The following is a 13136-nucleotide window of genomic DNA, read 5'->3' as shown; positions in this document are numbered from 1 at the left end:
ACTCAATCTGGCCTTACTCACACCCAAAAAGACCAAGCCCAACTGTTTTAGGCCCGGCCCATCCCAAAAGAAGATTCAAAATATTCCAACATTCAAATCAAAGTCCACAATATTATCGATGATGATCCACTGTGCAGTACGACGATAAGATAGTACCAACTGCACAATATCATTCCTCTCTCATATTCTCCAAAGTACCAAACACACTGAGAGAAGCTTCTAGAGTCTCCAGACTCTTCCCGCAACTTTCCTACACGAAATACTTATAACCAAACGGAGTCTTGAAAATTACCCTCCGATTAAGGACTCTGTTCTCTCTACTCGCCCATTGCAAAAAATGGCTCTCCTCGGTGACCCTTTCGGGCGCTTCTTCTTGAGCCCTCCGATCTACCGACCGTTGCATGGATCAACGGCTCTCATGGACTGGATTGAATCCCCAAACGCCCACGTCTTCAAGATCAACGTCCCAGGTACCACATCAATCTCTCTCCTCTCTCTCTCTCTCTCTCTCTCTCTATATATATATATATATACATATCATAAATCGTTGTTATATGGGCTCTTTTGATTAAGTGTACTCATCTCTTATTAATTGAATTCAACATGTTTAATTCGATTAAATTTGTTTAATTAATAGTGTCAGATTAATCCGAACAAAAAATTCACTCACACACCTACTCATTTGGAGATTAATCTGTACCTTATTTTAATTAAATTATTATGATTTTTTTCTTTCACTATGTGTTTTCCTTTTTTTCTTCTTCTAATTGTCCTTATTTTCATAAATTGTTATTCATGGTGTCAAGTTATGAGTTAAAAACTGATTTTTTAAGCGGAGTTTTACTTATTTAGTATTTGTTGTTTAATAAACAGGTCAAGTTAGTGTAGATAATTTTTAACAGTAAGATTGATAAGACACAATTTTGACTCGCTAACACAAATTACTCTCTCTAATCTCTATTGTATATTTGTATTATAAAGGGTTGTGTGTATTAAGGCTATTTTGTGTTGGATAGGGTACAACAAAGAGGACATCAAGGTACAGGTAGAAGATGGGAATGTGCTGGTTGTGAAAGTGAAGGGGAGAGGGAAAGAAGAATCAGAGGGAAAAGACACTGTTTGGCATGTGGCGGAGAGGGGGACGGAAAGGGGAGATTTTTATAGGGAAATTGAATTGCCGGAAAATGTGAAGGTGGAGCAGATCAAGGCTCAGGTGGAAAATGGTGTTCTTACCATTGTTGTGCCCAAAGATTCAAACCCTAATAAGTCATCCAAAGTAAGGAACATCAACATTTCCAGCAAGCTGTGAAGCTTACATTTAGAATAAGTAGTAGTTCATGGTACTGTTGTATGTTTTTGCAGATAATAAAAGTACAATATATTAATATATACTAGAAAATGGTGAGGTTGTGTGTTGTGAAACAAAATGGTGCAGTAAAAATGACCAAATTATAGTATTAACTTATATTAGGTGTTTGGTAAATGTTTATGTTGAGGTGGGTTGGCCGTAAAATAATTTATTAAAAATTAAATTAATGAATAAATAATTTTTTTTAGATTTTTATTTATTTTTAATAAATATTTTATTAATATATATATATATATATATATATATATATTTGAAAAATATTTTACATTCAGAAGTAGACAAAGTAAGAGGACAGGTGATTTGCATAGTCCATTTTTGACATATTTTTAGTTTGTTGAGGTTATAGAATTCTCTTACACATTTTCAATTTTGTGTTGAAAAGAATTTCGATTTTGGTCCTCTTTTGTGACATTTCTTCTTGTATCATGTTCTGAATGTTCTCATTGATTATGTAACAATTATTACATTGTTGTAACAATTTTTTACCTCATAAGTTAATGGCAATAACTTTGTTGAATTTTGTTACGATGTTGTTGCACTAGCAACACAAAACATGGTAAGGACGCATGAATTACATTGTTTGTTTTTCACACATTTTTAGTTTAATTAGGTTCTAGAGTTCTCTCGCACATTTTCAATCTTGTAATAAAAGAATTTTGATTTTTGTCATGTGAAATTTCATCATGTTGTGTCTTTGTATATTTATCACTTGTTCATTTTTGTGTCTTTGTATCTTTCATGTAAAAATTCACTTTGCTTATTCATTTTTGTAATTTTTTTTTTTAAAACGAAAAAACATCCATTGCATTAAGAGAGAGGACAAATACAATATGAGAGCAATTACTGGGGCGTGACGCCGCACTTAAAATCACAACACTTTCATTGCATTAAGAGAGAGGACAAATACAATATGAGAGAAGAGTGTCTAATAATTACTGAGCATGGACGTTGCACTCAAAATCACAACACTTGACTATGTTGTGGCTCATTCATTTTTGTAATAGCTTTGTTGAATTTTGTCGTGAAATTGTTGCACTTGTTCAAATTTCCGAAAAAAAAAAAAAAAAAAAAATACATATATATTCATTACAGAGACATTGGTCCTTGTAGGTAGGGCATAATTTTTGGTATAGGATAAAGACGATCCATGAGGAAAAAGCAATTGTAAGAGGTAGCCAATAGCCTCAATCAAATTAGATGATGAGTGCAGCCATCAGGAAGTTAACCTGTAACATCTACGAATTGCTTAGCACCGACTATTTTTCTAATCGGACGGTTGCTAATGATCTGTGGTCCCACTTTTCAATTCTACATCTGTCTATTATTGTGGGCCTGTCTACATTATTTTGGCAATACGACCAACCAACGGCCAGCTTTTACTTTGATGGGACGAAAATCCAGTAGCATTTTTACAACTAATCAATGATTTGAAAGGGTTGCATTAGTTATGTGAAATTATATACATATATATATATATATATATATATTACACCTTCACCCTCACATGAAACGAGAGCGAATTTAAAGACGAAGATGTTTGTAAAATTTAAATCACACAAGTAAAAATGAGAGTATTATGAAAGCAAAAGTACTTTCGAAGTTTAAGAGCAGCACTCATTGAGAAGGAAATCATTACTATATACTCCTTTCGGGGGCTTGGGTGGGCTTGAGCCCTCCCCCAAAAGAATTTTATTTATTTATTTTAGCGTAGGTATATTTAGCCCAATATTTAAAAAAAAAAAAAAATTAGTAACAGTATTAGTCTTCCAAATTTAACCCATTCAAATAAGTCCAATATTTAAGCCACAATTTTAAAACAAAGGCTCAATCAAATAGACCCAAGTCAAACAAGACCTAAACAATCACTAAGTCAAAGCACAGATAACTCATAAATTCTTAATCTTGCACAAATCAGAGAGCTCACTTCTTCTCTTTCTCTAAAGTTTAATCATATTTCTTCTAAAAAATTTCAACTCTTTAATCTTTGATCCCCAATTCCCCCTTGTTTAATATTAGCCCCCATTAACAATTCCTGGATTCGCCCTTGCCTTTCGTCCTAAAAAAAAGTATCCTCCTTTCTTTTTTCGGTTGTTCCAAAATAATTGTTCACTTTCTTTTTTGCATATATTTTAAATCAAAACTTAAAAGAGCAATTTAGTAATTTTTTTAGAAAGATAATGTATGTCTCACATGTTACCTTAAAAATTTATACTCTTCAAAACCAACACTCTTTCTAGGACATAGAGAATTAAAAGGGTAAGTTAATAACCTTTCTTTAGGCCAATTTAAAATTTGGTACAACCAAAATGGAAGGAAAAGAAAATAAAAAAATAGCAATGGAGGGAGATAAAAAATTGTATTTGGTATGAAATGTTGTAAGAAAAAGAAATGAAAATGAAGAATATGAAGAGATATAATAGTAGGTTTTGTTATGCTCTTAAGAATGAAAGGATAGAAAAGGAAAAGACATTTATGATGGACATGATGATGACAAATTTGAAATAACTTATTATCTAATAGCTTTTTAAATCAACCTTTGTCTTGTATTTGTTTAAAAGGGAGTTCACATTGGCGCTCCACAATTAACCTTTGGCACTCCATTTTTTTTATCTTTTAAAATGAAATTACAAAAAAATCCATATATCATACTAATTTTAGTTATTATATTTTTAATACCATAACTGCCCTCCATATAAAGACATGCCTTAATCAAATTCTTTTTAACGTTTCCTAAAAATTAAAATTTGGTTCAATCCCCCATCTCTTATACGTGGGACTATTTTACAATTATGGGACTCCTTTACAATTCTAACTCCTCCTCTAATTCATTAATGTTTTCTCTCATGTTTTCTCCTAGATTAAAATTTGATGAAGCCAAGTGTGTATCGATTGGCAATTTGGCAGAGCTATATATATATAATATAAATAAAAAAGACTAGAATGTATAATATTTAGTTTTCAAATTGTTGCCAATAAAGTAATTTTGAAATTCTTGCTGAAAGGATTCGCTCAAATAAAGAACATATAAAATTTTGAATTGTTAGTAAAATCATTTGTTATGTAATATGGTCAATTATGCGTGCTTATGAATTCATAAATAAGCAATTGAAAATTGTCGACAAATTTTTTTTATTTAATTCATGTTCTTTTTTAACTCTAATATTTATTCTATATGTTTTATAATTAAAGTTTCATTGAGTTTTTTTTTTTTTTTAGTAATTTGTACTTATTTCTAGTTGGTCGTTTCTTTTTAGAGTCGGTGTTATTGCAACAATCATTGTTGTTGTATTTTGTTTATTTTGGACTTTGAGAAATGTGTTTGTGTTGGATGTTCTTGGGATTTTTTCAAAATAATTTCAAGTTCCTCTCTCCGTTACTCTTAACTATAAAACCAATAATTACTCTCATATATATATATATATATATGTATTTTCTTTTTTCCTTTTGGTGCTGGTACTATTGTCTTACTTCTGGTAATGTTGTTTAATGGCTTCCATTTTAGTAAAGAAATATTTGGTAACCAGAATCCAAACTCTATAAGGAAAGACAATTATAGTATTAAAAATTAGAACAATAGGAATCAAAGTGAACCCTTTTTTAGTTTCATTTAGAGAGAGAAAAAAATTAGAGCGCTAGAGACTAATTGTAAATAAGAAAAAGAAGAATAAGAAAAAGGGAAGAAAATTGAGAAATTTGAAAGAAAAAAAAAAAATAGAGTTTGAGTAAAGAAGGAAAATTTAACTTTTTTAAAAGGGAAATCAAAGAAATATTAAGAGTAAAAGAAATAGGAAAAAAAAAAATTAGAAGACAATTTTATAAATTTAAAATTTTAGGGGGACATTATATAAAGATTTTCTTATAAATGTATAAATTAAAATAAAAATTACTATATTTTATAATGGGCGGGGCCAGGTTAGGAGAGGCATGTGCCCCCTCTGGGCACACACTGGCTCTGCCCTTGATAATTTCTCACATAAATTTACACTCTATTGGGTAATCATATCAAGAGTGTTCTCTCATCACAAAAATATGATAATCATTTTATTTAATCATATGAATTGAGAAAGATTTTTTGATATGCGTAAAAAGTTAAATTAGTCATTTAATAAATCGTTACATAGGATGATAGGAGATCGACCTCTCATGATTGCATTACTCAATTAGTTTATATCTCATGATAGCATTACTCGATTAGTTTATATTTTCATATCATAATTCGCTGTATCGTGGTTTGTAAAGGAGTTAAACAACCTCATGAATTGGTTGTTTTGGCCAGCTTACATCAATATTCATCCGACTCTATTTTACCACGATTGCGAATCATAGTCATCAATAACCAACCAAAATATTATGAATGCACATTATAGATCATAATCATCTGTGAAACAATAGTGTCATGTCCGCTCTAGTTAGTAACGTACATTACCAATCAAAATATTGTGATATGAAACTAAACGTTACAATATTTTTGTACATACATCACTAACCGAACCGGACACTATTTTGCTAGAAAAAAATTTAGTCGTACATTATGAATCTTCTCTCATGCATCTATAACACACATTGTAAACTGCTACTGTGTGAGAGGGGATGCTCTCAATGAAAATAAATTGTTTTTGAAAATGAAAAATTAAATAGCATAATAAATTTCAGAAGTGGACCAAACAAATGTTGACACAATAATATCTCGTGAGACGTAGGTAAATATATTTATTTATTCGTGTTATTATTATTTTTATTTTCATATTTATTCGTGTTATTTTCTTGTTGATTCTCTTGATTTGATTAGCATTAAAAAATCAGCCTATATAGGAAGTGAAAACATAAGAGGAATAAGAATCATTTTCTGTGCACTGACTGATACAGTAAGATTTAAATTGAGCACGCAAGCAACATGCTACATCATGATTCATAAGAATATCATTATCATAAAAATTAATGTAATAGATATATTTCACTGATAGTTCAACATATTTTATCGATAAAAATTTGAAAAAAGGTTCCAAATAATTATAAATAATAATAAAAAAAAAGGGTTAATGAAAGGGAAAGTAAAGGACAAAGGAATTGTAGGTTCTAGGTCTAGAAAATGGGAAAAGGGTTATCCAATTCTTTAGCAGAGGAACCTTCTGTGTTGAACAGGCAAAAAGATGCCTGGGGAATCAGTTTGGTGATTTAGTTGCACAGTTGTCAGATAATCTTTGTTCCACTCCACTATGTTATTGATGCGACACTCTGGCCTTTTCTGTCAATTATTATTTTTTTAATATTTTTTTTTCAATTAAATAAATTAGAAAATAAAAGAAAAAGAGAGAAAAATAAAAAACACAAGTCCTTGAGGAGGTGATATATTTACTTTTGAGGACCCTATTTGACCAGAGCTTTTGAGGATTCTATAGAGTCCACTTTATATTTGAGCGAAATTTTTTATTTTAGGGTAATAGGTTTTGAATTTGACAATACTTACATTTTTATATGTACATTATATGAAATAATAATAAATAGATATTTTATTATTATTATTATTAAATTAAATACATAGGGTGTGTACTTGGCTAAGTCACGTCAAGCGAGAGTTAGAGTTTGAGCTGCGTGAGAGCGATAAAATTAAGTTATAAATAATGAGAATTTGAGTCAGAAGCACGCGCGAAGCGTAAGAGTGGGAGCATAGTCGAAACATGAAAACGACACCCGCTTAGAAGGATTATGCGACTTAGGTCTTCCATAAGTGAATATGTATCCAACTACTAATGATCTTGTGACCTGGTGGTATTTTTTTTACCTCTCAAAGCGGATGATGAATTTTGGAATCTCCAAGAAAGCAAATTTGTCGTGTGAATGAGATGTGTGTGAGTTTCTTGTAAAAAAAAAAAAAAAAAAAATCTCAAATTACAATCAAATTAATAAGCATTTTTTTTTTGGCAGGTTAATCTTAAGTCACACAATTCTTTTCAACAGTGTTGCTCTTATGTTTCAAGTGCGCTCCCGCTCTTACACTTGCTCTGGCTCAAATTCTCACTATTTATGACATAATTTTGTCGCTATAATGTTCCCGCTTTCGAATTCACTCTCACTCCTATTCTCACTTTATGTGGCTTAGGGTTAATCTATATATCATTGGAAGTCTTTTGTACCCCCCAATAAATAAATAAACTAACTAACTTAGCTTAAATTATCTGTATACATGTTATAAAAATAAATAACAATAATAATCAATCAAATTTTCCTTTTTTGTTATAGAAATTATACTACCTTGTTTATTTTTTATTCCCATTAATTTAGAGGTAGATAATCACATAAAAAATGATTTTATTTTTAAAAATAAAATAAATTAATTAAGGAAGTTAGAGCTGTCCATTAGGTGAGAGAAGAGAATGGGACAGAAAATCCGGAATCTCAATACTCTTGCCTCGCTGGATAATAATTGTAGACTCTTTTGACTCCCCATTAGTTTTCAAAATTTTAAATTTGCCCCAATCTTTCTCTTTTCATGCTCAAACGACCCCACCCACAAAAAGTTCAAAAAATCTACAGGGTTTTAATAGGTCACTTTCTGACCCATCCGATTTCGTCGGATTTTCTCAGATCCCATTCCATCTTGGGCTGAGTTTTATCATTAGATCGATTATGTAACAATAATAATTCATTGCTATGCAACAACTTTTTCCGTTTATATATTGCACAGAAAAACTTGGTTAAGCCCGGTACACCAGTATCGCACTAGAGGGGATTCGGGTCCTTTTAACTGCCCCATTATTTTTTCAAAATTCTAAATTTGCCTAAGCTCTTTCTCTTTTCGCGCTCAAAGGACCCCACTCAAAAAAGTCCAAAATCATAAGCTCTGCACTGGGTTTTAAATTTAATAGGACACTCTCTGACCTCACCTGTCTGCACCCCCACTCTCTCTCTCTCTCTCTCACTACACTTTCTCTCTCTACCAATGATGAATCAAACAGGGACAAGAAGAAGAGCTTAGTGAAAAAACCCAACAATAGTGTAATGGTGTTTATCAAGACAAGCCAATCAAAAATGAAAACCCATTTGATCTTCTTCACTACCATTCTCTTCTCTCTCCTCGCCGGAAAATCTGACCTAGCCGCTGACAGAGCGGCGCTTCTCGCTCTCCGCGCCGCCGTCGGCGGCCGATCCCTTCTCTGGAACACCTCCGCGACCACCCCATGTTCTTGGCCCGGCGTGACATGCCAGTCCGACATCATCACCGAGCTCCGCCTCCCTGGCATGGGGCTTTCCGGCCAAATCCCACCACACACAATCGGAAATCTGACCCGCCTCCACACACTCAGCCTCCGCTTCAACGCCCTCTCCGGCCCACTCCCAAACGACCTCGCTTCCATTTCCGGCCTCCGCAATCTCTATCTTCAGGGCAACTTCTTCTCCGGCCCAATCCCGGACTTCATTTTCTCTCTCCACGACCTAGTCCGTCTCAACCTCGCCTCCAACAACTTCTCCGGCGAGATCTCTACTTCGTTCAACAATCTGACCCGTTTGGCCACTCTCTACTTGGAGAACAACCACTTCACCGGTTCAATCCCTGATCTCAACATCCCACCTCTTCAGCAATTCAACGTTTCGTTCAATCAATTGACAGGTTCGGTCCCTTCGCCACTCGCCGGAATGCCCTCCAACGCATTCGCCGGAAATTCTCTATGTGGTGGACCGCTTGTCTCTTGCAATGGGACAATAAATGGGACAACAAATGGGGGTGACAACAAACTCTCCGGCGGTGCAATCGCCGGAATTATAGTTGGGGTAGTAGTTGGGGTTTTGTTCATTCTACTAATTTTGTTATGTTTGTGTCGCAAAAAGAGTGGTACTAGTAAGAAAGCCGATTCGAAAGATATAGCCACAACGAAGAATGTGGAAGTTGAAATTCGTGGCGAAAAATCTTCCGGTGGTGATGGGGATAGTATGAGCTCTGGGTTTTCGTCAATGGCGGCGGCAGCTACGAAAAAGGGTAGTGCCAGTGGGACTAAGAAACTGGTGTTTTTCGGGAATTCGGAGAGGGGTTTTGATTTGGAAGATTTGCTGAGGGCATCGGCTGAGGTGTTGGGGAAAGGCACATTTGGGACGGCGTATAAGGCGGTGCTGGAAATGGGGACGGTGGTGGCGGTGAAGAGGTTGAAGGATGTGTCGGTGCCTGAGAAGGAATTCAGGGAGAAGATAGAAGCAGTGGGAGGAATGAATCACGAGAATTTGGTGCTTTTGAGAGCTTACTATTATAGCAGGGATGAGAAGCTTCTTGTCCATGATTACATGCCAATGGGGAGCTTATCTGCACTTCTACATGGTGAGTGATTCATTTTTGCATCATATTGTGCCTTTTTGATTTGTTGTTATAATTTCTGTTCATTCTTTCTTGCCCATTTACATATTTTGGATCTTGAGGATCGGTCTTGGCAAAATAGTAAGGTTGCTCCTTTATGACCTCAAGGTCACGGGTTTGAAATCGGAACAGTCTCTCCAAGTAGTGGTAACCCTTTTTAACATATTTGGGATCTTGTGATAATTGGATTGTGATGCCTCCTTAGAATAATTATGGCTTCTTAAACATATTGGGGTGTGTTGGATTTCTTTTTCTTGTATACAAAATTGAACCTTTAAATGGTTTCTAATTTTTTTTATAGATGTCATGGATTGCTATGTCTTTTAGTTCCATTTTAATGTGGTTTACCAAATGTGGTAGTGGATCTATTAAGAGTGGGTCATGTGCCTCTCTTGAACAATAGTATTTGTCTGTTTATGCTTACTCATTTTATATTGAAGTTTCAGGTATACCAGTCCCAAGAACTTCTCTTAATAGACTTCAGTCTTGTTAATCATTAGCAAGACTTTTTTTGATGAACCATTTTTCTTTCTTTATGACTTGTATGGTGTCACAAGGAAATGTGATTCGCATAGTATAATGCTTGATTAATTAAAAAAAATGCTTTATAAATTCAGCCTTGTTAATCATTAGCAAGACTTTTTTTGATGAACCATTTTCCTTTTATCGTCACTCTGTATGGTGTCACAAGGAAATGTGATTAGCATGATATGATGTTTTTTGCCTAATGGAGTTGAATTCCTCTTAGCCAACCAGTGGCTATTACGGTAGGGTCCCCAAGCTCTCATTATATTTACAAGGAGGCTTAGTGATGAAACTTGCCAAGAACATATGCCAATTTTCTTTTTGCCATTTGATAAAAATGCTATATGATGTAGAATATGACACCTTTACTGCATTCTGCCTTCTTTGTTCTTTGACAGGCTTCCCATTCCTTAGAACCAATCAACCAATGTGCAGGTACCATTCACATTGAATATGCTTCGAAGTTCTAATCTGAATATATGCTAACTGAAATTCTTCTGAAATGCCTTAGTGAATAATGTAATTTATGCAAGATTTTGCATTACGAAACAGTGTTTACTCTAGTTAGGATTGTATTTAGTTTCATATTTGTTTGTGGCTTCATAGCTTAGACACGTTCCATTTTTCCTCTTCTCGTACATAGGCTGAAGTCCATTTACTTCTTTTGAGTTCCCTAAAATTATGATATTTTTAATGGCATACGATTTACAATTGCAGCAAACTCTGCATAATCTTGCTGATATCCAGGACTATAAAAAAGAGTGCAATTAACAAAAGACAGAATCATCTGCCTATTAGCTTTCCAATTTACATGATTTCGGTTTTTCTTCGTTACAGGAAACAAAGGATCTGGTAGGACACCATTAAACTGGGAAACAAGGTCTGCTATTGCCCTTGGAGCTGCTCGTGGGATTACATACCTCCACTCGAAGGGCCCTACTGTCTCCCATGGCAACATTAAGTCATCAAACATTCTTCTCACTAACTCCTACGAAGCTCGTGTCTCGGACTTTGGCCTTGCTCATCTTGTTGGACCCACTCCCAGTCCCAACCGCATTGCGGGGTACAGGGCACCAGAGGTGACAGATGCTCGCAAAGTCTCACAGAAAGCGGATGTCTACAGTTTTGGTGTTTTGCTGTTGGAACTGCTGACAGGTAAGGCTCCCACTCACGCTCTCTTGAACGAGGAGGGGGTAGACCTCCCAAGATGGGTCCAGTCTGTGGTTCGAGAGGAATGGACAGTTGAGGTGTTCGACCTTGAGCTCCTCAGGTATCAAAGTGTCGAGGAGGAGATGGTTCAGCTCTTGCAACTAGCTATCCACTGTGCTGCTCAGTATCCCGATAAGCGCCCTTCAATGGCTGAGGTGACGAGCCAAATTGAGGAGCTTTGTCATTCTAGCTTAGGACATGATCAAACCCCGGATAGTGGCAGAGACAATGATGCAGAGCAGCAGATTCAGTCTATCGGTTCGGATGCACCATGATCATCAGCTGCAAACTGAAGAAAAATCAACGTCTTCCATTGTTTCCACATTTTTAGCATACACAATTTGGTGCTTTCATTTCTTTGTTCTTGCAATTTCTTTTCTGACTACCTTTTCTTGTAGCAGCAACAAATTTCTTTTCCCCTGTAATTTCACATTTTATGAAAAATGTCAGACGGGGAATTTCGATATTATTCTTTTTTTTTTTTTTTTTGGTTGTGTGGAAGATTGTCAATTTGTTTTGTGGCTTGATGGCCGTGTAATTATATACATTTTGTCCAATCTTTATCTTTTTGAAACAACCTTGATTTGTCGAGACCGAGTTGTTTTAGTGTGTTGTGCACATAGCCTTTCTGGTTTAACCTATTGTCTCTCTCTCACACACGAGAGGTTGGATTGAAATGTTATAGCAGCAGCAATCCATGTGGGTATATTCTGTTTGGTCCATTTAATTAATCATTTAAGTTGCCTTTATATATATATATATATATATATATACATACACTCACCCCTATATGTATATATACTATATGAACTGAACATGATTATTACAAGTGTATATGCATTAGACAGACTGTTTGGAGAAACTCTGCATCACTGGAGTCCACTGTTAAGAAGCCTGTTTTTTTTAAATTATTTATTTATTTATTTGACTTCTCTTTTCCTTTGTAAACTAAGAGCACTTACCTTAAAAAGGAAAAATATATCTCTAAGCTCAATTTCGACCATGGGACTATTTTTTTTTTTTTTTACAATGCTCAGTATTAGAGAATTCAAAATAAGAAAACAGTATTAAATTTTATTTGGTTGACAGTAGTACAAAGGGAGGTGATAAATGCACTCAACTTTTAATGTTAAATGTCATTATTATCTTTTTAATTAAATTCATGAGAATCCAAGTATAAGGGGCATTTAGGTCATTTAGTTTTAAAAAAATTAAATAAAAAAGTACGCATTTAAAAATAGTGGAGTGCATTTATCATTTTCCCATTATAAAAACTATTCTGTGAAAATTCAATTAAAAATTAAAACAAACAAGTGTTATATATTTGTAATGTTTAACTTTAAAGCTACACTCTTTATTCTTTTTTCCTTTTTTTTAAATACATTTCCTTTCTTTTTCTTTTGTGTTTTTAGCTTACAAGAAAGTCTACAATACCAAAAATATATTCAATGTGCTTGGTGCATCATGCACCAGGCTAATTAAAGCCGTGCATATAGTACATGCGCCGGCAAGTGTTGTATACGCATGACTTTGATTAGCTTAGTGTACAGTGCACCAGGCGAAAACCTACTTCTACAATACTCCAAGGATATTTACTATGTGGTATCCCCCGTCAATAGACAATCATATTTTTTCTTGAAAACTCTTATTACCTCTTAGTGCACGGTACACCAGGCGAATACCTACTTC

General features: G+C 34.4%; 2 protein-coding genes across 2 annotated transcripts; both read left to right on the top strand.

Moving 5' to 3' along the window:
* The first annotated feature begins 226 nt into the window (after positions 1–226).
* Positions 227–1399, top strand: LOC132266377 (15.7 kDa heat shock protein, peroxisomal). The gene is made up of 2 exons (XM_059767229.1): positions 227–470; positions 1017–1399. The coding sequence occupies exons 1-2, from the start codon at positions 338–340 to the stop codon at positions 1307–1309; spliced, it is 426 nt and encodes a 141-aa protein (XP_059623212.1). The 5' UTR covers positions 227–337; the 3' UTR covers positions 1310–1399.
* A 6819-nt stretch (positions 1400–8218) lies between these two features.
* Positions 8219–12038, top strand: LOC132266376 (probable inactive receptor kinase RLK902). The gene is made up of 2 exons (XM_059767228.1): positions 8219–9677; positions 11076–12038. The coding sequence occupies exons 1-2, from the start codon at positions 8369–8371 to the stop codon at positions 11720–11722; spliced, it is 1956 nt and encodes a 651-aa protein (XP_059623211.1). The 5' UTR covers positions 8219–8368; the 3' UTR covers positions 11723–12038.
* Positions 12039–13136: the final 1098 nt, after the last annotated feature.

This window comes from Cornus florida, unplaced genomic scaffold, assembly GCF_030987335.1.
Source record: "Cornus florida cultivar Cherokee Brave unplaced genomic scaffold, ASM3098733v1 CherokeeBrave_3.0.0_Hap2_Chr07, whole genome shotgun sequence".
Taxonomy (NCBI): Eukaryota; Viridiplantae; Streptophyta; class Magnoliopsida; order Cornales; family Cornaceae; genus Cornus; species Cornus florida.
This window is presented reverse-complemented; position numbering and strand designations above follow the sequence as displayed.